This window comes from Drosophila teissieri, chromosome X (assembly GCF_016746235.2).
Source record: "Drosophila teissieri strain GT53w chromosome X, Prin_Dtei_1.1, whole genome shotgun sequence".
NCBI classification, from domain to species: Eukaryota; Metazoa; Arthropoda; class Insecta; order Diptera; family Drosophilidae; genus Drosophila; species Drosophila teissieri.
The window spans coordinates 1984671-2008578 of NC_053034.1; the positions used below are offsets into that span (position 1 = coordinate 1984671).

Consider the following 23908-nt stretch of genomic DNA (forward strand, 5'->3'; position numbering starts at 1 on the left):
ATTTTTAATAATATGCCCTGTCTGTGTCGCTCTCACTCCCACTCACTTTCCCACTCTCTGTCCCTGTCTCTGTCCCTGTCTCTATCTCTGTCGCACCAACTCTTGCCGCCTCTTTCTGTCTATCAAGCCCTCTCATTCTGCCACCCTGTCTGTCTTTCCGCCTGTCCTTAGTTAGTGTTAACTTTTGCAAGCGGCAGCTGTTGCGAGCATCTTTCCAGTCTTCGTCCTCTTTCACTTTTTAATACCCTTTCTGCAGGTTTGTTGGTTATTGTAAGTCATTGAGATCTATTAGGATTATAATATGGCATTAGGTTCTAGTTAAGGTTCCACTAAGATCAAAACACGGTGCACCCTACTCATAAATGTTAGATATATTTTAATATATATGCCTGTAGGGTAGTGCGATCTTCGGCTCGAAACAACTGGCTGCATGTCCTGGTCGACCAAACGACTTTTGGCCTGTCTTGATGCCTGGCACGGCTTCGTCTGCCATTCAGGGAGGGGTGGGTGGCAAAAGGGGAGTCCGACGAGGGGGCTGTTGCACAAAGCCAACAAATTATGCACTTACACACACACACACACACATACAAATGGGGAGGGGGGCGGGTGCAGACAACTGCGTCGCTATTTGAGTTATGTACCAGTATGTGCAAAGGAGCCGGCACATGGCAATGCCATCCGCACCAACACCGCCTCCTTTCCAACCACCTACCCCCTTCCCCCCTTTTGCAACGCCCCTGCACCACTTGAGCTGTACTTTTTTTCTGGCGTCCTTTGAGGACCCGGCACTTGCAACTAGCGACTCTGTGCCAGGTCTGTCCTCTCGGCCCGGCTGACATCTTCTTACTCCATTTGGGCGCGCTGTCGTGTTAATTTAGCGCGAAATATTTGACAAGATGACGCGATGCCACAGTCCCTGCGCCCATTTGCACCCCTCACAGCTGCACAGGCAGAAAAAATGTTCACTTGTTACGGGTAATGTATGCAGCGTTTCTTGTTTGCTCTCCAACTACTGTTTAAATTTTGACCAAAGTCAAAAGCATAGTTATCTTTAAGCTATCTTATAAATCTACAACAAATAGCTCAGGAAATTGCATATATTTCGTAAATTACTACTTTATTTATGGCAGTGTATGCCAGGACAGGCACTCTTGTCAGCGGCAGTAACGATCGAACTTCAGTCTCAGTCTCGCTGCTGTCTGTGCAACAGACACTCATATCGATTTATAAGATGCCACACACTCCTGACATTCGATAGTGACTCCACTGTCGTGTCCTGATGCTCTGATGTCCTGATGTCCTGTTGTCCCGATGTCCTAATGTCCCAGTGTCCCGCCCCAAAACGTCCTGGAGCTGCCGTGATTGAGCTGCGCGGTCGCTTTAAGTGATTTGCTCTCCAGCTAATTCGCAGACAATCCAACCTAAAGGCCGCAAATGACTTTTGACAGGTTGAACAAGGACTTCAAGGAACTGGGAGCAACGGTTTCGGATTACAACTAAGAAGATCACTAAACTTATAAAATTACGTATATTTGTAAAGCGTCTTGTGTGTTTAATTCAAAATTAAATCGATTTATTATGAAATTTATTTAGTGGGCCCAACTTCAAAGTTTTGATCGCATTGATTCCATTGATTCAATTATCCATGTCCTGGCCACAAACAGTCGAGTAATTTATCGGGTAAACTGCATTTTCAAGGCACACTACTCACGGCCCAAATCAGCCGCATAATCATCATTGTTCCTTGTCGCGTCGATGGGTATCGAAGGTTGTCGGTTACAGTGGCGGTGGCAAGGGGGTGACAAAGGGGGTTACACGGGTTACATGGGTTATAGGGGGTTACAAGAAGGTTACAAGGGGTCTTACAGGGGGTGTTACAGGGGGTGTTACAGGGGGGCATAGTAGGGAGCCAGCCAGCGACAGACAGAGTCATTTATAAAATTTCCACCCGAACGTGTTAAATGGCGTCAATATTAAAAGTTCAAATATGACGCTGACGATGACGACGACGCTTGGTAAAATGGGCAAGGGAAAATGGTTATGGTTGCATGGGCAGGGGTTTTTGGGGGTTCGGGTGTTTGGGGGTTTTGGGTTGGGCAGGCAGGCAGACATACATACATATATAGACGGCAAACGAATCAACAAACGTTGGAGCTATTATCGTTGTCGCAACATCGCACCACTACAAATACCACTACGGCGTAACATGCATGGGCGATTCTAATAAATTATTAGGGGGGAGGGCGCATAACTAAAGTGTGTGCTCCTTTATAAACTAGCTACCAATGTGTTAAAATCGTAGAGTGTTTGATTATATCTAGTTACTTTCAATTAAGTTATAAACTTATAATTTCAAAGTAGTATTGGAATATATGGGAGTTGTTGACCCCTTCTGCGAATGCCACTGCATACTCATATGGCATATCGTCCTTGTTGCTATTGCTCTTGCTGCTGCCGCTGCTGCTGCTCATCATCATCTTTTGGCGTTAGCAAGTGCTTGGCGGCAACTTCTAATGGCGGCATTATGCGACCCCCAAGCCCCCCCAAACTTCGCCCCCCTCCTCCTGGTCCTGCTCGTGAGTGTGTGTGTGTGTGTGTGAGTGCGCGCCCTGCGCAAAATGAAAATGAAACTGTTGCAAAATCCCATAAAACGGCCAAAAAGCTTTTGTAAATGACGCCAACAGCTGTCGATGGCAAAGCAGACAACGTCGCCGTCCGCCCAATTTGCCAAAGCCACCCACCCACTTACCACCCCCACCCATTCCCGAAACCCCCCTCGGAAACACGCCCTTCGTTGTACCACGATTGACATCTATGTGTGGGTACACTGGCAAAAATACTAACAATTGGGGTTTCAACTAAATGTTATTATAAGGTTTCCAAAAGAGTATACTTTTTGCACTTGCCACAATTGAATTGTAGGGTTCAATGTTCAACATGTTCGATTATAAAACAAGTAAATGAAATAGGTAATTTTCCTCAACTGCATATCAGTAAGTTCTATGCTATAGACATGAATTACATATCGAAGAATTATTTTTTGCACTGCATAATTGTGTGTTAGAAATGGGGGTTAGACTGCGATGCAAGTGGTGGGGAATCGTGAAGGTTTTTGGCGCGTTTTAATAAAGCGACAATGACATTTTATGAATTTTCCACTTTGTTCTCGGTCCACGCCCACAATACGCCAGCACTCCAGCTACCCCCCCGCGCCGATGCCACCCCGTTTCCCGCCCCTTTGTGCTGATTTCATTATTTGTTTGTTTGCCGAGAACCACAGACTGGCGGCCGGTAGGACTCCAGGACTGTAGGACTCCAAGACCAGGACTTCCAAAACTCCAAATGAATTGGCATTGTCTGTGTGTTCGATGGCTGGTTCCCTGTGTGTGTGTGTGTGTGTGAGGGGGTGGTGGCGACTGGGTGTTGCACAAAGGCGTGTGCCAGTGTGCCTTTTGATATCGGATTTCATTTATAATTAGCTGCAAAGTTAACGGTTGCCAGCCATACCTTGACTTGTGGTTGGTGTGTGGCCCCGGTCAAGTAATTTGCTTGTCAGTTGGGTTCCCGGGGTTGCTTGGGTCACCATATGTTTGGAAGGGGGGCTAGGGGTTGCACTGCAGGGGGTGGTGCCCCAATGTTTACTGCTCCTTGGTCCTTGTGACGTCTCACATGAAACTGGAGCTGCCCGTCGCCCAGGATGTTGAAGTTAAAGTGACATTAATAGAAGCTCTTTAAATTTACGTTTCTTTTCTAACAAAGAAGAGTAAATAGTTTCTAAAACTAAATATGTACTTTAAATCAAACATTACCTCTCAACAAAATGCAACATTATACATTTGTGATGGAATTCTACACCTTTAACAGTTTACCAATGTTATTGATTTATCTTTTACTTTAAGCTTTTACATTTGCCTAAGAGCTTCCACATCAATATCAGTGTGTACACCTTATAATCATCCCACTCATTGCAGTAAAACGATGATCATAGTATCGATATATCGATCGACGCCCACATCTTCGATCGTCAAAGCTTTCATTCAACAATAAGATCCATTGGGAAATCCATTTCAATTACAATGATTGGTCGCATGGGCAAGATGTTGCCCACCAATGGCAACTGGATCCCGGAGTCGTGTCGCTTTCCGCAGGATGTGCTGACCGACATGCTGGAAGGACTGTGCCGCGACATGCCGAACCTAAGCCACATGGAGTGCCAGGCGCTGGACGCACTGCAAGTCAGATGCATGGCGAAGCTGGCCAACCGCCAGCCGGAATCGAATCCCCTACCGCCTGTGCCAAAGAAGCCCCGTAGCCGGGCCAAGAAAATCGCTCCGCAGCAGCAGGATCTGTACGGCGAGGAGGAGCGCGAGGAGTACTGCATCTACGATGTGGACGACAACGAGGTGGTCAGCAATCGCATCTACATTCCGCGACTGCGTGCCACTTGGAAAGTGTCGAGACACTTCGACATCGTAATGCCCGCCTTTGCTATCAAGCAGGGCCTATTGAATAAGCACTTTCACTGGGAGATCCTCAACAAGATCATGGATGCCCCCGACGCTGAGGGCCAAGCCGAGCTCCAGAAGTTTGTGGACGAAGTTGTTACCTTGGAGAAAGTTTGAGCCATACTATTTTAAGTTGAATTTGTTATAAACATTAATAGTAATAGTAATAGTAATAGGCGTACCAACGCCAATATAAATGTTGTTCTACAATTTAATTGATAAGATTTCTACAAACTACATGTTAGAGTCCAGCATTTATGTAATGTTTGTATCATTCAACCCAAAAAACCATCGATTTTCTGTTGTAAGCGTGTATCAAAAAATGCCATTAAGCTAAGCTGCCAAAAACATTTGTTAACATTCGAAAATCTAACCAATTAAAATCAAACATATAGAGAAGCAAAAGCATAGCTAATAAACTATACGACGGAGACATGAGTCTCCTGTGGCAAATCAAAAACATTTTTATTTTTCCCCCCCAATTTCCGCAGGAGCGGTCTGTCCCACACCGAAACATGGAGAAGTTACAAAGGAAATTCCTCGCCCGGTTGCCAAGTGGTAGTCCAAATTAACAGCTAATTACGTGCGAATGAGAGCTCTCCTCCGGTGGGGATGTTGTTCAAAGTACTGGCTACGACGAAAATGACAGCCAGGGGGCAGATCACACCGAACACGTACAGCAACTAAATGCAGAGAAAGCGAGACAGACACCGGAGTCAAACAACATTTGAATACGAAATTGCCCTTGAAAAGGGTTGTCAGCCAAAAAAAGAAAAAGAAAAAAACTGCCAAAAATGGGCAACTGGTATAAAATACAGAAAAACAAACAAACAAGTAATTCTGAAAGTCCCATCGAGGCGAGAACAAAAGTGACAAATTAGTCAGGGGCGTCGACACTGAAAGCGTTACAATTGACACGGGGTGCGCCCAAAATAACCCATGCCAGCACACACACAGTCTATGGCAAAACAGTTTAACTTCTATAATACTCGTAGAACTTGTTCGTTAGCCTGAACCTTTCTACATTTCTTTGTGGTCATTACAACTTATACAGCGTGTTGCGTTTTATGGCGAATTTCCAATTGTGGTCGTGGCTGTCATAAGGAAACCAACCAAATCTCTACACGTAGCGCCCATCTCTTGTTGCATAATTACCAGCCAAATTATGCTGCAATAAGGATTGCAGGATACTCAGAGGATTGCAAAGTGAACAGCTACAATCGAAACATTAGCCTCGTAATTTCAAAGCTCAACCAGCTTATATAAATGACATTATCAAGCAGCTTATATAAATTACATAATCAAGCTGCTTGATACAAAATTGCAGAGTTAAATACATTATTATTAAATAAATTATCCTTCTTCTACCAAAGTTAGCCCATCGAATTCTACAAAGTGTCTTCCAAGTTTAAGCAATTACAGGGCAACACAGCGAAGTGTTTAAACGGTTTGGTTTTTGCTGTGTCATTTTTGTGTTTGACCAGTTTTCCTGTCCTGGTTCTCAGTGCTTTCATAATTTGGTTTCACCAAGTGCAAATACAATTAGTTGATTGTAACATGATACAATTAAATAGTTTCCTAAGTAGTTGCCTAATACCTATTATTTCAGCCGCAACTGTGTGTGTGGTTTTTGTCGGATTGCAGTAGCTTCTTGTTGGCGATTTGTATGCAAGGACTCTGGTCCTTAGGATCCAGTTCCATGGTCTTATCGGGCTTGGAAAATTAACGCCTCCCCAAATGGGATTGTGTCGTTAAGTGGGGCATTTGCATTTCTGCACCCTGCTCTATGGCGAACTGGATGGCTTTCCGTTGTGTTGTACACTACTGCTGTCGACGACAGCAAGGGAGTGAAGCAGCTCCTCCGCCTTAACGGTGAAAATCCCGAACGTAATCGGTATCTCCACGGCGACCTCGCTGTTTATTTTGACCCCAAAACAGAGATCATCGCCCACGGATAGTTCCCGCCATTCCGTGCCAATTCGCTCCGGCGAATAGTTGATAAATACACCATTGTTGGTATTCTGGAAATTGCGAGGAGGATTACTAGCGGCGCGCACCAACGTAATCCGCATCTTACCAGCTCCTTAATGAATATTTTGCCATGCTTAACCAGAACAAGGGCGTGGAATCGGGACATGTAGTCGTACTTCATTAGGCAGGTGCATTGGGAGTGGCGTCCCAGAACGTGGACACCCTCATCCAGTGGAATCCGATCGCCAACGAGCACGTGTTCCAAATAGTAGGCCATGTTTCTGGCCAAATCTCAACGTTCTTAAACTTTAAACGTAATGTTCTTCTTCTTTCGTTTCTTTCAAACTAATGCCGCTTACGATGACAAGCAATCGATTGTATTCGATAAATGTACATATCAAACGAAAGGATTGTCTTATTTACATGCTATATTTTATAGTTTTAGTTTGTATACGTGTGTGGCGTAAGTGCACATTTTTAGTGATGAAATAAGTTGATTTGTTTTGATTTGAAGATGTAAGAATCGAGTACCGAGAGTAATCGATACCTTGTCGTTGAGAATCGGTATCGGATCGCAGAAATATATCGAAGCCCAAAGCAAAACAAACAAAGTTGCTAGCAATCTGCAAGGAAGCTTCTGCATAAATAATTGACGGAATAACTGGCTCCACTCCGGCGTAATTAGCCGGAATTCACAGTATAGAATCCCTTCGCCAAGATATGACAACGCGGGCGAGGCCAAAAGTCAAATAGCAGGGGCCAAATGCAGTGAGCCAAAAATAATGAGCTCCAAATGAAGTAGAACAAAAAGAAAACACAGTGTTAATTATTCATATTTCATTAGCGAACAGCACAGAAACGCAGGTGAAGGCGATACGGTGCGATGCGATGGGATGCGATGGCAAAAGGCAAAGGCGTGTGCCATCTAAAATTTATAAAAATCAAAGTAAGCACTGCGAGCGCAAGGAGACCAACTTTCTGCAAGCCGACACTGGTATACCCTTCATTCAATTACTAACATTTGTGCATAGACATATATATATGTTTATCTTTGCAGAATTGGAGAATTGGTTTATGGGAATGTGCCATGCAAATTACCTTTTAAGCTGCCCGAAAGTATGCAACATAATCATTTGAATCCGAAAGCTTGATCCGTTTTATTTACTTTCAGTTTACTTCATTCTCTATAATAACAATTCTGTCAAATGACCATAGACATTTCCTAGAGCTTGATTATAATAATACCAATAATAATACTCGCATGTGCAGCGCAAGCCACTTGGCAAGAGTAAGCGGACCTGCGGAAAGAGTAGAACGAGGAAACCGAGGAGGAGCAGGGGGTCAGCTCCGCAGCGAGTAAAACAAAAGGGAAATGTCGAAAAGGAATCTGGATACACATCATCATTTGTCTTGGCGGGACGAAGGCGATGGCCAACCAAGGCGCAGTGGAGAGTGGCTCCTCCATTTAGGCCAGGCACATTGATGAATGAAGTGCGTAGTGGCTGAAAGGCCAAAAGGCAGGCCGCATTAAAAATGCACACGCAATCAGAAAATGCCTCACGACGGCCTCATAAGCCGAAGTCTGAAGACTGAGTACACCCAGGAACACCAGATCCCGGCCCGCTCCCACTTTCAACTCCATGCGCCAAGCGCCATACGCCAGGTGATGGATCAGCGGCCTCAGATAAGACAGGCGAAGAAGGACAAGAAGCTAGAGCTGCAGATGGAGATGGAGATGGGCCTGGAAGCAGCGCCAGAGCCAGATCCAGATCCAGAGTCGGGGTAATGAGTGAGTTGAATTGGGGCTGCTGCCGTCAAATGTTGTTAACCCCTTTTGAGCCGGGCCTCTCGCCGTGGAGAAACAATTTATAATTTGTTTGAGGGCTTTCAGCGGCCTTTCAAGGCAATTACCCCGCATCCGCATGGCGGACAGCAGGACCTGGCTTTACCTTTGGCAGCCAACACCTGCGCAGCATTTCGGCCTGACTGGCTGCGAACTTTGGCACCCATCCATTGGCCAGCACTCGGGGATTCGGGTTCACTTACTGGGTCATCCTGTTGGCCATCCTCCATTTTCACGCTGTGATATATTGTGGAAACGCCGAGCATGTTTCCTTTCACGGAACACCTTCATTTGCCATGGATGCGTGTGTGCACTGAACAAAATATCTATTTATATATTGTGAAGTATCAATATTAAGCTCATAACTACTCAGATACTCAGATAGTTGGCTGTGGAATCATTTAAGGGTTTGGCTTTTTCGCAAATATATATATATTACATTTTCACCATGAGCATCGTGATGATTTTCTGAAAGTGTACGACGCCAGTGAGTGAAAACGTGAATGTTGACCCTTACGGAGATATGCACAGATTTCCCATTGACAGGAAAAGGACTTTCGCTCATTCCTGACTCCTAAAGGATATGAAATTGTGCTGCCTTGGCTGCTACTTATGTACCAGTCATTTGTGGATCTGCATTAAAATTCAAGCTCTTTCATGCTATTAATATTCCATTGCGTATTCGCGCGAGAATATATTCCATTTTTAATAACACGAAACTTTATGAAAATTTTATAAATACAAGGCAGCGATGGCGTTGGCGCTGGCGAAGGCGAAGGCGATGGGATAGGATGTGCAGGAGTAGCTGTTGCCAGATTCCTTGACAGAAAAGAAAAGGAAAGCTCAAAAGTCAAAGCAAACAGGGGAAAACTCACTGGGGCCAAGGAACCGAACCAAACTGAACTGAGCTGAACCGAACCCCAAGCTGGATAAATTGCGCAATGAATCCATTTGGGTGATGGTGAAAAGTCGGGTGCACACCAACCCACCCACAGAAACACATACACCCACACGCACACTCGCCCGAATGAAAACAAAGAGAGGGAAAAAAAAAACCATTGAAATGTGAATATTAAATATACAAGTACAAGTTGCCAGTTAGTGTGCCCCCGCCATTGTTTGTTGCAGCACCTTGCAGATCCAGAAAAACACCCACTCCAAAATCCAATCCACCCACCACTTGACGGTGAACTCCCCGCGGCGTCATTGTGCTTCCTGGCAGGCGGCAGTGGAAAATGCCATTTGATGGCATTTAGATGGGATCGCTGATTGATGTTACTGGCTTCTCTGCGAATTCCCAAAAGCCAGACCCATGCTCGGTCAGTTGGATTCCCTTGGCGGCGGATGGCTGCTGGCGGTAGGCGGTAGGCGGTATGCGATTGGAGTACTGAACATGGAGGGCTTCGCTTTGGTTTCGTGGGCGCTCAAGAAGTTGGCGAAAGGTAGCACTACGGAAATCGAGACGGCGGAAAGAGGTCTTAAACAGGCCTTAGTCAGAAGGTGGTGCATAGGTAGTCAGTCCACTGACAAGGAAGTATTTAGCCGGCATATTACCAGTTGGTTCTCCACTTCAGTTGAGGAAGACATTACTCATTTACTTGACCCATGACCATGATAGAACATACCTTTACCTGGCAAAAGTATGTCAATATAATAGAGCTATGGAATAGGGTCAGTTTGGTGGGTGAAACTCGTTTCCGGATAACTAAATCTTCAGCAAGCTGCGCTATTATTATTACATGGACATCAACCTATATATCGCTTTAGCTTTATGCAGTACTTTTACCATGGCTCCATGCCGGGCATATGTGTAATGCATGCAACGAGGCACATTAATTAAATAAAAATTGATTTTCCAAGCGCATGAAATGCAATCAACGGCCTGGCTTCAAGTGGGACTCGTGCGCGTCCATGTGGCCTGGATGCCGGCCTGGATTCCATACCGGACTATGGAACCCTGAATTCCATGCTCCATGCACTCTGCTCTGCTCTGCTCCACTCCCGCCGTGTTGTCAAATGGAGTTAACAAAGTTTACGCTTTTTGCGCGCGCCGCTGTCTCATTCTGCTGGCTTTATTTTTTTGTCCTGCTGCTGCTGTTGCTGTTGCTGCTATTGCCTTTTTTTAATATTTTTTTTGTGCTTGTGTCCTTTATTTTTTTTGTTTTTTTGTGGCTCCTCGTCGTTTTTTGTTGCATCGTATGCATAAGTATATAATGTGCAGCTGGCTGGACATGGATGGGTGAATCTGTTGGGCAACGGGTCCAACATGGATGCTGTAGTCATGGTGCCCGTCGTTCGACGGTCCGTTTCGCCTTTTATCCGTTTGGCCACAACGGCGGCAATGAGTTTAATGTGCGCTGTCGCTTTTTGGCCGTATTTAAACCACAGCAAGTCATCAGGCAAATTGAATTTTCAACGTATGGTCGCACATTGCGTTGCACCACTCTGTGTCACGACGCCACCCGCCACCAGCCACCAACCATCCCATGCACTTTTTCGACCTCGACCCGTTCTGTTTTTTGTTTAACCCTTTAATGTTGCCAACTTATTTCAAATCAGATCGTTAATTAAGATTTCCTTGACGCTTGTGATCTCTCTGACTTTAATTCGGTTTATTCTGTTCGTGTCTTTTTTTGAAAACAAGTAAGCAAGCAATCATGAGCTATGGAGCTTTAATAGCTATGAGTAAGAGTGAGTGGAATAGATCATGAAACTTTCGAGAAATAGTTGTTTAAAGCTATGTTTTCATAGATATATGTATAGGAATAGGCTGTGGCCTCTGTGGTGTTGGAGGGTTAACGCCTTGGCTTTCGGTGTCAGCCCACAATTCTCGTGTCATTGGCTGTATGACATTTCCATCTCGCTCTTATCAGCACGGTCAGCGACGGTCTCTTATATCCCCACACCCACACTCGTTCATCCAGTATATATATATATATCTATATGTACATAGATATATATTTATATAAGCGTAAAGCTGCAAACCCCAAACCCATTGCATTTGCTTGCTTCGTTTCTCGTTACAAAATTACCCACGATAAAAATTGAATTACTTCGTCGTCGTTGTCGTGGTCTCCCCGCTTTTCGTTCCCTGCAAAGTGTTGGGCTTGCTCTTGACGCGCCCATGTCCCCCGTCCTTGATCCTTCTCTCCACAACCACACCCACCTCCGCGTCCTCGTCATCGTCCTCGTCCTCGTCCTGCTTAGACGACACTGAAACTGTAGCCAGGCCTGGTCCTGTGTGACTCCGTCTAATGATAAATGAGCTGCAATGGATGACAGCGAATCAACTTAAGTGTATTGCTCTGCTTCACTCCCCCACTCTCCCCCTTTCTCTCTCTCTTTCTCCCTCTCTCTTCCTGCTTCTCCCGCTTTATATGGATCTGGTATCCAGTAGTTGGGGGTCAGGGACTCCAGTTCCGGCTCCGGCTCCTGCTCCCCGGCTATATCTGCCTTCTGGCCTCAACTGGAGCCAGCCCAATGCACTTTCCCCCTCAGTGCTTTTTTGCTCCTGTTTACGTTTCACTTCAAAATTGTATGCTACACTAAATATTTAGATAGGAAAAAAACTTGGCAAGTGTAAGTGAGATGCTTTAAGGAAGCTCTGCGGAAACTTTGCCGAAACTTCCTTTACTCATTATGCGCCATCGAGAAGGATTGGCGGCATAATCAGCAAATTGTTGAGAACAAGAACGAAACAGTTGTGCAATAAACGCATTTAAATAGCATTTAAGCATGGAAAGTGTCGAGTAATTCGATTTCTTTTTACATTTTTTCTTTGAAAATCGTAAAAGAAGAGAAATCTGATAGTATTTTTTCCCAAAGAAGACAATTGATTTGCCAGATTTTCATAAGGTTCAAGATTTATTGAGGAAAACAAAAAAAAAGTATGCATATTTAAGTTGGAGCAATAAATTAAATAGGACCAGGGAAATGGAGATTGAAGATTGGAGATTGCCAATATTAAAGTAAAGTTGATTGTGAGGCTATCATTGGAAGGCGGCAGGTCGAACGGAGATGGAGTTGTTTCCTATGCCAGTCCTATTTTTCCAGGCAGCGGGCCTCGTCCTTGGGCACACAGGACTGGGCAAGCCAGTCGAATCGCTCCTTTTTGTCGCAGCGCAGGTGGGCGAACTTGTGCTTGCCGGACTTCTTCACCTCGCAGCGGTAGTATTTGCGGCAGTCGCGGACATCCGGATAGACGTCGTCCTCGTCGCACTCGTCGCCCTTCTTCAGCTTCTTGATCAGGTCCTTGACGTATTGCTTCTTCTCCTTGGAGCTCGGCTCGTCGTCGCCTTCGTTGTCCTTCTGGGACTCGTTGTCCTTCTCCTCCTTGGACTTGTCCTTCTTGTCCTTGTTATCATTGTCCTTCTTCTCCTTGCTGTCTTTATCGCTCTTCTCCTTGCTGTCCTTCTCCTTCTCCTCAGAGCTGGGCTTCTTCTGTTCCTGCTCCTTGGACTGATCCTCCCCGGACTTTGGCTTGTCCTTCGACTTCTCGCTTGGCGCCTTGTTGCTGTCCTCAACGGAGGCATTCTCGTTAGACGCTGGTCCTTCGGCTGGTGGAACTGGAGCAGCTTGCTCTACGCTTTCGGCGTTCTCAGCATTGTTGTTTGCAGGCTGTTGAGGGTTCTGCGGTTGCTGGGGCTGCTGTGGATTTTGGGGTTGCTGCGGCTGCTGAGGATTCTGCGGTTGGACAGGAGCCTCGGTGCTAGGAACTGGCTTTGTTGGTCGCCAGCTGTTTACCCAGTTTTGCCAGTTGGGCCAGAAAGGATGTGGGCGTTGGGACGGGTTGACACTGCCATTGATTAGCCCACTGCCAGGAGCACCTGGGCCATTTTGTCCAGGAAGCTGAGGTCTCCAGGATGGCGGCAGGATCGGACTGTTTGGGCGAGGATGCCATGGCCAAGAGCCAGCTCCGCCAGGAAGTACCGGAATCGATGGTATAACTGGCGGATTTGATCCCGCAGAAGATGGTCCAGGCGTGCTACTAGCGGAAGCATTGGAGCCAGCAGGATCACCACCAGCTGGAGCATTGGAATCAGCAGGAACTCCACCAGCGGGGACACTGGAATCAGCAGGAACTCCACCAGCGGGGACACTGGAATCAGCAGGAGCTCCACCAGCTGGGACACTGGAATCAGCTGGAGCGCCAGGAGCGGCGGTAGTGACATCAGCAGGAGATCCAGGAGCGGCAGACGATCCATCAGCTGGAGATCCAGGAGCGGCAGAGGATCCATCAGCTGGAATGCCAGGAGCGGCGGTGGTTACATCAGCAGGAGATCCAGGAGCGGCAGAGGATCCTTCAGCAGGAGAGCCAGGAGCGGCGGTGGTTACATCAGCAGGAGATCCGGGAGCTGCGGAAGATCCTTCAGCAGGAGAACCAGGAGCGGCAGAGGATCCATCAGCTGGAGCGCCAGGAGCGGCGGTGGTGACATCAGCAGGAGATCCAGGAGCGGCAGACGATCCATCAGCTGGAGATCCAGGAGCGGCAGAGGATCCATCAGCTGGAGCGCCAGGAGCGGCGGGGGGGACATCAGCAGGAGATCCAGGAGCGGCAGACGATCCATCAGCTGGAGATCCAGGAGCGGCAGAGGATCCATCAGCTGGAGCGCCAGGAGCGGCGGTGGTGACATCAGCAGGAGATCCAGGAGCGGCAGACGATCCATCAGCAGGAGATCCAGGAGCGGCAGAGGATCCATCAGCTGGAGTGCCAGGAGCGGCGGTGGTTACATCAGCAGGAGATCCAGGAGCGGCAGAGGATCCTTCAGCAGGAGAGCCAGGAGCGGCGGTGGTTACATCAGCAGGAGATCCGGGAGCTGCGGAAGATCCTTCAGCAGGAGAACCAGGAGCGGCAGAGGATCCATCAGCTGGAGCGCCAGGAGCGGCAGAGGATCCATCAGCTGGAGCGCCAGGAGCATCGGTGGTGACATCAGCAGGAGATCCAGGAGCGGCAGACGATCCGTCAGCTGGAGGGCCAGGAGCGGCAGAGGATCCATCAGCTGGAGCGCCAGGAGCGGCGGTGGGGACATCAGCAGGAGATCCAGGAGCGGCAGACGATCCATCAGCTGGAGGGCCAGGAGCGGCAGAGGATCCATCAGCTGGAGCTCCAGGAGCGGCGGTGGTGACATCAGCAGGAGATCCAGGAGCGGCAGACGATCCATCAGCAGGAGATCCAGGAGCAGCAGAGGATCCATCAGCTGGAGCGCCAGGAGCGGCGGTGGTGACATCAGCAGGAGATCCAGGAGCGGCAGACGATCCGTCAGCTGGAGCGGCAGAGGATCCATCAGCTGGAGCGCCAGGAGCAGCAGTCGTAACATCAGCAGGGGCACCAGGAGCGGCAGAGGATCCATCAGCTGGAGCGCCAGGAGCGGCGGTGGTGACATCAGCAGGAGATCCAGGAGCGGCAGACGATCCATCAGCAGGAGATCCAGGAGCGGCAGAGGATCCATCAGCTGGAGCGCCAGGAGCGGCGGTGGTGACATCAGCAGGAGATCCAGGAGCGGCAGACGATCCATCAGCTGGAGTGCCAGGAGCGGCAGAGGATCCATCAGCTGGAGCGCCAGGAGCGGCGGTGGTGACATCAGCAGGAGATCCAGGAGCGGCAGACGATCCATCAGCAGGAGATCCAGGAGCGGCAGAGGATCCATCAGCTGGAGCGCCAGGAGCGGCGGTTGTGACATCAGCAGGAGATCCAGGAGCGGCAGACGATCCATCAGCTGGAGTGCCAGGAGCGGCAGAGGATCCATCAGCTGGAGCGTCAGGAGCGGCGGTGGTGACATCAGCAGGAGATCCAGGAGCGGCAGACGATCCATCAGCTGGAGTGCCAGGAGCGGCAGAGGATCCATCAGCTGGAGCGCCAGGAGCGGCGGTGGTGACATCAGCAGGAGATCCAGGAGCGGCAGACGATCCATCAGCTGGAGTGCCAGGAGCGGCAGAGGATCCATCAGCTGGAGCGCCAGGAGCGGCGGTGGTGACATCAGCAGGAGATCCAGGAGCGGCAGACGATCCATCAGCAGGAGATCCAGGAGCGGCAGAGGATCCATCAGCTGGAGCGCCAGGAGCGGCGGTGGTGACATCAGCAGGAGATCCAGGAGCGGCAGACGATCCATCAGCAGGAGATCCAGGAGCGGCAGAGGATCCATCAGCTGGAGCGCCAGGAGCGGCGGTGGTAACATCAGCAGGAGATCCGGGAGCTGCCGAGGATCCTTCAGCAGGGGAACCGGGAGCTGCAGTAGGGACATCACCTGGAGCGCCTGGAGCAGCAGTGGTTACATCAGCCGGAGTGCCGGGAGCTGCGGTTGATCCTTCAACAGGAGAATCTGCAGTAGTGTCAGCCGGTAGGGTGGGGTCAACTAATCCGGGTTCGTTAGTAGATTCTTCGGGTGCGTTCGGGTTCAGAGGGGAATTGGGGTCGATTGGGCTGTTGGGATCGACTTCGCCGGGAGCAAGAGTCGTTCCCGCCGGAGCGTTGGGGTCTGCTCCTGGTGTGTTGGGTTCAATGGTTGGGTAAGTGCCTTCCGATCCGGGTGCCAATGTGGAGTCCACGGGAGTTGTATCGCTGGGCACCGTCGATTCCGGCTCCAGTGGTGCTTCCGATCCTGTGGTGGTCTCCTCAATGGCTGCAGTAGTTGTCTCGACCGGAGCTTGGGTGGTTTCAAGCGGTGCCTGAGTGGTCTCAACCGGAATCTGGGTGGTCTCTTCCGGCACCTGTGTGGTCTCCACCGGAGCCTGTGTGGTCTCCACCGGAGCCTGAGTGGTCTCAACCGGAGCCTGAGTGGTCTCAACCGGAGCAGATGGCTCAGTCGGAACAGCGCTGGCCGGTGCACCTACACCCTCGGTGGAGATCTCTACGCCGCTACCACTGCTGGTGGAATCCACGAGCGGGGCGGACTCGCTCACCACGGGGCTGTCGGTGATGGTCACCATCTTGGCGACAGCCGCCGTGGGCGCCTCAGCGGCCGACTTGACCGGCACACAGATCTCGAGGCCGTCGGTGACGCAGCGGGTGTTTAGCTCGCATGGCACCACCGGACCGGTGGTCAGGTCATCGACGCACTGCTGATAGGAGAGTGGTCCCACGCAGACGGCGCTCTTGCCACCGCACTTGAGTCCCACGGCGGCGGCATACGCCTGTTGGCTGGCCACCAGGGCTGTCAACTGTGGGAAAGAGAAAGAACCCACGGGGGGGTGGGGAGGATCGTGTTAGTGGGTGTGGGCTCCAGGGGATTGGGTCGGTGCACTGTTTGTCTCGGGACCTTAACAATTACACTGTGGTTTCGTTTCACTTGCATAGGATACTTTCGAGTGATCGCCGAGCGCTTTGAACGTTATCCAAAGTAACAAGAGTCCCGGGAGCTACGGATTCGGATTCGGATTCCGTTACGGATTCGATTTTGATTGGTGCATTATTATTTTTTCGGTTTTTTCGCAGCATGTGCGTATCCAAGTGCGACACCGATTGGATTCCAATAAAATATATATACATGTACAACACGTCAGTAAATTAATAACCAAACAGAACAGCAAAAAAAAAATATGGAACAAGTTTGGGTACACAATCCATTGCGACAGTATTCGATACAAGTTGGGATTGGACTTGGATCGGGATGACGCGATGGCTGCGAGTTCCGGTATTATGCAATTACCACTAGCAACACCAGAAGTCTGGTGGATCGGTTCGTTGTCATCGTGTTCGTTGGATGTGTTTTTGGTTCGAATGAAGAATCGTTACTATCCTCTGTATGCCAGACTTTAGGGTTTTTATGCAAAATATCTCGCTATCTTCAAATCTCCAGCTTCCCGAGCAAAATCTCTGCTGACGCTGGCCAAATACGCGATAATCGCTTGTTTGCTTTGGCCGATAGCCGCGTGTGGCTAAACCAATTTATGGTATTGCGGCGCAAGTGATATCAAAAGTTTACAAAAATCAACCAAATGACCATTTCCAATCCCGATTAGGTGACATTTGATTTACTTCTAGGGGTCATAGACTTGATATAGTGCAGGTCATGAACCACGCACTTTATAACCCATCTATGACTCAGACTTGTTATCTTAGAACTTAGAAACTCTTCTTTCCTGCCATTTGTTTTGACTCTTAAATACGTAATCTTAATCTTGGCCAACACTAACGTCAAGGCAAATGTTGATAAAGCGGGCTGCGCATTTCCGTTGACTGGAGTCTTTGCTTTATTTGCCGCCAGCTAGTTAAATAAACATTATAACAGATATTAAAAGAGCAGACCTACAGACAGACAATTCCTATACTTCTTCATCAAGTTTCACTTAACCCGATTCTTGGGGTCGGCAGCCCGAATAAGCCCCACAGCTAAATTTACGAGTGCAGTTTTCTCGCCAATGACGCAGTCAAATGATCTTTTAGCGAGTAATTTTCAACAATATGCCCAAGAAATGAGCACTTTTTCATTTTTTTGCATACCGTTTAAAGATAACGCTTCAGCTGTGATCTGCTGTCCCAAATGCATATCATTTGGGACAGTTCTTGTCAGATGACATAAAGTCTGAGCGGATCCCAAAGGAATTGTATAACTGGGGGAGTCCTTGAAATTTACGATCGTAGGCCGAGCATTCTAGAGTTCAAGCATCACTCAAGGGTAATACACAAAAGTTTGTAGAAGCTTAGGTAACGTTTCATTGTTGTTTCATATTGTTAACGACATTCCCACGATGACCAATTAAAGGCAAACCGCTCTATTCTCGGTTTGGTTTAGTAATATTTACTGTTAAGACATCCCGGTTTCCCCAGAAGCCTCAATTACCATATGGAACGGACACCTGCAGTGCCCATCATTACCCGGAGGTCGAGAGGTGCGCCCAACATCTGTCATGGATCCCACGAATCCCACTCCCACCGGCACCCTTTGAACTTCGAACTTCCCTGTCCGTGTCCCTGGCCCATTGCATATGCCCTTTGAGGCCAGACTGGCGAATTCCATGAAAATTGAACAATTAAGTGGAATTTGCTTTACTTTTTTTGTTATTTGCCATTAATGCGGTTAAGCCGTGCAACAAAAACGAAATATCGAGTTGAAAAAAATATAAAAAATGGTAAATGCAATGCAGGCGCAGTCAAATTGCGGTTTTCGTGTGTCTAGACAATACAATAAATACAGTTAGCCATATATTTGTATTATCAAATATGTATACACTGCAATTATTTGGAAAACCAGACATCAAGAATCCACATGTAACTTAATTATTAGATAGTTATAGTCGTGTTTTTGCCATTTTAATGGTATAGAACTTTATATTTATCTCCCTTATACGCTAAGTATCTTTTACGCTAAGTATCAAATAAATATTCATACTTATATTTTAAATTGCAGTCATTATTTTGACAGTGTTCAGATGTATTTAATATTATGACTGCTAGAGTGGCCATCGATGAGAAACCTTCTGGCTAGATGAGTGCTAATTCGCTCGAAACCCAGTGGCTGGAGTGGACCCAAACCTAAATAGGCTTTGAGGTTGGCAACCGGATCCAGGCGATGGATGGAGGCAAATGCAAATAAGGCAAAGGTGGTGGGTCAAATTATGCAAGGACAGCCGGAGGGGCCACCATGGGACCTGCGATTTTGCTTCCACCTTTCGCAGTGGCGCCCGAGCAGGGACCCAGCCCTTTGCAGTGGCAGTGGCAGTGGCAGCTGCAGTTGCAGCTCCTCCGTTAATGTTGTTGGCGCTGCGGTCGCGGCTTTGGCCATGGTCGCGGCTATGACGACGCCGTTGGTGGTTGCAGTGGTGCAGAGGCTTCCAGTTGGAGCCGCGTCGCGGCTCGACTCTCTCTTGCCTCATTGGCGTTTCACAAAGCGAGCGGCGTTGGCTAAATTTGCATAAATTAACAATGTTTCGCAATTGCAGCGCCACTGATGCAGCGAATTCTTTGTGGCAGTGGGACGAGGGACCCGCACAATTCTCACATGTCCCATATCCCATCTCCCATGTCCAATGGCCAATGCCCAGTGTCCCATGCGAATGCGTGTGTGTTTTGTGTGTCGCAACCGTGGGCAGTGTGCGCGTTTTATTGATTTGATGCTCCAATGCACTTATTATCCCTCAGGCGGCCCCTCCTACTGCCTGTTAATCCCCTGGCGATGCGACGCCATTTGCCACGTCTCTCTGGCCTCCAACTCCTCTCTCTAACCAGTGGCTCCCACGCCCAGATACACAGACGACAGTGAGGAGGATATATACGCATTAGGGTGAGCCACATATCAGCCAAGTTGATCGATTGCGGCTCATTAGGGCTTCATTTATTCCGTGGATAGCGAATTGCGGTTCGATGCGATGGCTGAGAAGCCCGAAATTATGACTGAAAATGGGTAAGCGAGTGGAGTGGAGAAAGGGATGCTGAGGAATTCTAAGTTTATTTTGCATACCTTTAGAAATTAATTTGAGCTCAAAGTTCAAATTCCTTAAAGGGGCCGTAGAACCACAACCAAATAAATTTTAAAGATTAGAGAGTATGGTATCCACTTAAAAAATTCTTAACGACCCAAATGGGTAAATTGACGCCATTTAAAGGAAAGTTTTTACCCAGCTTGCGATGTAGCTTTAATCTTCAGACGAGTAATTAAAAGTAAAAACAAAAATAAAGAGGTTTCTAAATTTGAAGGTGTTTCTTGGAAGAAAGATATTGATAAGATTAATGAGAAAGAACGATAAGAAGAAACAAATAATTAAATGCTTTCGGCTTTTAATAATTCACTGAAAAAAAAAGGTTTTGAACAAAGCGGCCAACAATTCCAGATTTTTGTTGATTTATTAACCGATTAATTGGACCACCCGAACGGGTAAATTTCAACTCTTTTGCATTGTAAATTGGTCCAATTTACGTGTGTTTGGGCGTGCCAAATGGAATCATCAGCAGTCAATTAATCAAGTAGGCATGAATATCATACGGTTTATGTCATGTGTCACAAAAATACCTTTAAACGAACCCAAAATTTCGACCGTAACGTTTGTTTTAGGCGGATTTAATCCACAAACTAGAAATACCCCCTATTTTAGGACCAATAGCAAGGCAAGCTAGAAATCCTTCTTGCCATGGCCGCAGAGAATCCTGCAGCAGGAACTGCCGAGGAGGTCGAAGGCAACTGGTGCCTGATTGAGAGCGACCCGGGGGTCTTCACCGAGCTGATTCGTGGTTTTGGCTGCACGGGTGCCCAAGTGGAGGAGATCTGGACCCTGGATGCAGACGCCTTTCGTCACCTGGAGCCCATCCATGGCCTGATTTTCCTGTTCAAGTGGGTGGACGACAAGCCCGCTGGTCGCGTGGTCACTGATAGGAGTGACATCTTCTTCGCACGCCAGGTGATATCGAATGCCTGCGCCACGCAGGCTCTTCTCTGCCTGCTGCTTAATCTCCGCCATTCGGATATCGATTTGGGCCAAACATTGAACGGTTTCAAGCGCTTCTGCCAGGATCTGGATCCAGAAACCCGTGGTCACTGCTTGGGCAACGAGGAGAAGATCCGTAAAGTACACAATTCCTTTGCTCGACCCGTACTCTTCGAGTTTGATACGCGCCCGGGCTCGCCCGATGATTATTGTTACCACTTTGTTGGCTATATGCCAATAAAAGGCAAACTATTCGAATTGGACGGTATGCATGAGGGTCCCATCGAACTGGCCGAGATCGGCCAGCATCAAAACTGGTTGGATGTGGTCAGACCGATAATTGAGGCACGCATGGAGCGCTACAGCGTCGGAGAGATCCACTTCAACCTGATGGCCTTGGTCTCGGATCGTCAGCGATGCTACGAGCGCCAGATCCAACTGCTTGTCCACCAGCCATCGCCACTCAGTCACGCGGAGCGTCAGTCGGAGATCGCCACTCTGAGGACCTTTGTGAAATTCGAGCAGGAGAAGAAGCGACGCTACCGTCAGGAGAACATACGTCGCCGCCACAACTATTTGCCCTTCATTGTCGAGCTGCTGAAGCAGCTGGGCGAGACTGGCCAATTGATGCCCATTTACGAGAAGGCCAAGCAACGGGCCTATCAATGCCAAGCGTACAAAAGCGATAAAAACTAGCCCCCCCCCCCATTTTCAATCGGTCGGAAACGTATATGAAAAACATGCCACTTTGATAGAACTAGAAACGCGGTTTCCCAATTCGTTTTGCAGATTGATATATAGTATACTACATAAATAAATATTATATATCATAAACATCGTTTAATGCATTATTCTGCAATCATGATTGATTCACTCATTCTCGTTTTATTAAACGATAAGATAAGATTGCGTCGTAATCCACTTGAGTTCACGAACAGTTTGTCGCATTGGGGATTTCGTAGGGATTAGGGCAGTCATAATTATGCAGCGGCATTAAATGGATGCAAAATGGGAGCAATAAACTGTGTCTGTTTTAAGAACAAATTTTCAAAATAGCACAGCCAGATTCATGGCAACCTTGAGTATCCCCCCATTCAAGTGCTGTCGCAGCGAATTATGACAGATTCCATTTGGGATTGCCCCACCAACAGCACGGCAAGTGTCCCTCATCTTGAGGCTCTGCCCACTTCCTGTCGTCGGTTTTCAATTTGCATTTGCTGCAGCCACGGCTCCTCATCTGGAACCGTCTGTAGCTCTGATAAATGATTTCTTTTTAATGCTTCGATGGGCCCAACCAAACGGAGCCCGTCCAAACCTACAGCTTCCATTTGCAACAGTCGGATGAGAACGAAGGGACGGGAGGAAGTGGTGGATATTCTGGACGGTGGACGGTGGACGTTGCGCTTATTTGTTTATGTTGCACAGAGTAAACAACTAATTTTCATTTGCCGCAGGAGTCGCACAACCACGACAAGATGACGACGACAACCATGATGGGCAAGGAGCAGGAGCAGGGGAAGATGCAGATCTAGGGATACGAATTGGGACCCAAACAATGTCAGTCACAGGACTGTAAACCATGTACTTTAAACTTTACTTTAAACAATGCATGAAGAGTTGAGATTATATAAAAACAAAGTAAGTTCCATTTAGATTGAACCCATAACTAAATGTTAATTGGTTTTTGCGTTGTTTTTCGTTTCTCAGGATGCACAATGACGGTTGTCACTGAGAAATACTTGCGGTCACGGCTATGAAATGGTATTGGTTTGTTTCACTCAAGGCTTCACTGCATGACAAGTTTCTGGTCAAAAGGATAATGCTCGGAACGGGCAGAAAGGCAAGGACATGGGCAAATTGAAGTGCCAGTGGGTGTGAGAAGTGGCTGCCCATAAAAGGCAGCAAAACACATTCGCACACACAGACATGCAGGAGTAACCAAAAAAAAATAAAAAAAATATAGTACAAAAACCGCAAAATAAGCAAAAGACATTTCAACATCATCCCGCTCAATTTTCCATCTCTTTTCCCGCTCGGCTGGATTTCCTTTTGTTACACTTACTCCTGCTCACTGTTTTCATTTCCTTCAGCTCGTGGACATATGTAAATATGAGTGCAGCAGAGCAATCATAACAAAAATGCTGCACACTCAAATTATCCCTAAATAATTTAGATCTGTGCGGGCGAACAAACTGGGCAACTTTACCTTTTGAAGCCTGTGTGTGCGATGCTGATTTCGGGTTTGCTTATCTTTCATTTCATATTTTTGGCCGAAAGGGAAGCGGAAGAGGCAGAGGAGGCGGCAGTGGCGGCGGAGGAGGAGAAGATGGTGGTGGTGGAAGAGGACCCAACATGAAAGCGGAAGCGGAAGTGCTTACCTTTACACACATGCCCATGGGAGTTTATGGAGGCTGAAATCCAGCACTTGGCAAAAACGCATTTCATATGCAATAGATATACATTTGAATTAAACAAAAATAATCATTTTTAGATTAAATTGTAACCCATATATATTTTACTTTCATCAACAATTTAAGAGATTAAATATTCATAACATGAAAATGTTTTTAAAACATGTAGCAACGTAAATGATTTCTCCAAGTGTGTGGAAAGTCCTCTGCGGAGGAAGTGGAAGGCGTGGCCGAGGTGGGGAATCCCCTTCGTTTGCCTACTCAGCTTTGAAATATGTCCACAGGTGCTCACCCACCGACTTTTATGCCAAACAAAACAAAAACATTAAATTGGCATTAGCGAGGTTGGTCACACAACTTTGTTTAATAGATTATTAAAAAACAGGCGCGTAATTGCTGTTTCATATGTCTAGTTACCTAAAATTGCCACAAACCACAATATAGAATTCTAGATTATAAACTATAAATAAATTTAACTTTATGCTTGATTACCGAAGACAAAAAGAAAAAACTACACAATTTTGTGGCATAATTTTTCCGATTTATATATGAAATAACCACAAAACACAATGATGTTAAAACTAGTCACTTGTTTTCAAACTTTGTTACATCTTTTCGGTCGAACCTCGCTTGGTTGCGTTTAGTTCAAAAGGCTAATTGAAATTTGCCATTAATAATGCAAAAAGGTCTCGGTGAGAAAGTTTTGGGGCCACCCACCCACATGTAGGCACATACATACATGCATACACACACACATATTTGTGCCCTGTGTGTGCGTACCATTTTAAATATTTCAAATATTTGTAACATTTGCGCGGTGA

The 23908-nt window shown here is 47.3% G+C and overlaps 4 protein-coding genes and 1 long non-coding RNA gene across 5 annotated transcripts; 3 read left to right on the plus strand and 2 right to left on the minus strand.

The window, feature by feature from the left end:
* The first annotated feature begins 4028 nt into the window (after positions 1-4028).
* Positions 4029-4965, plus strand: LOC122624605 (moonshiner). The gene has a single exon (XM_043804245.1). It carries the CDS (start codon positions 4077-4079, stop codon positions 4620-4622), a length of 546 nt encoding a protein of 181 aa, XP_043660180.1. The 5' UTR covers positions 4029-4076; the 3' UTR covers positions 4623-4965.
* A 907-nt stretch (positions 4966-5872) lies between these two features.
* LOC122624641 lies at positions 5873-6793 on the minus strand. The gene is made up of 2 exons (XM_043804300.1): positions 6583-6793; positions 5873-6526 (listed from the first exon to the last, which is right to left on the minus strand). The coding sequence occupies exons 1-2, from the start codon at positions 6751-6753 to the stop codon at positions 6290-6292; spliced, it is 408 nt and encodes a 135-aa protein (XP_043660235.1). The 5' UTR covers positions 6754-6793; the 3' UTR covers positions 5873-6289.
* A 5362-nt stretch (positions 6794-12155) lies between these two features.
* On the minus strand, positions 12156-17049 carry LOC122624316 (collagen alpha-1(III) chain). The gene is made up of 2 exons (XM_043803812.1): positions 16965-17049; positions 12156-16476 (listed from the first exon to the last, which is right to left on the minus strand). Exons 1-2 carry the CDS (start codon positions 17004-17006, stop codon positions 12361-12363), a joined length of 4158 nt encoding a protein of 1385 aa, XP_043659747.1. The 5' UTR covers positions 17007-17049; the 3' UTR covers positions 12156-12360.
* Positions 17050-20240: 3191 nt separating this feature from the next.
* LOC122624467 (ubiquitin carboxyl-terminal hydrolase isozyme L5) lies at positions 20241-21474 on the plus strand. The gene has a single exon (XM_043804016.1). It carries the CDS (start codon positions 20383-20385, stop codon positions 21370-21372), a length of 990 nt encoding a protein of 329 aa, XP_043659951.1. The 5' UTR covers positions 20241-20382; the 3' UTR covers positions 21373-21474.
* A 205-nt stretch (positions 21475-21679) lies between these two features.
* On the plus strand, positions 21680-23022 carry LOC122624696. The gene is made up of 3 exons (XR_006326500.1): positions 21680-22067; positions 22131-22314; positions 22384-23022. It is a non-coding gene; the product is annotated as an uncharacterized LOC122624696 (long non-coding RNA).
* Positions 23023-23908: the final 886 nt, after the last annotated feature.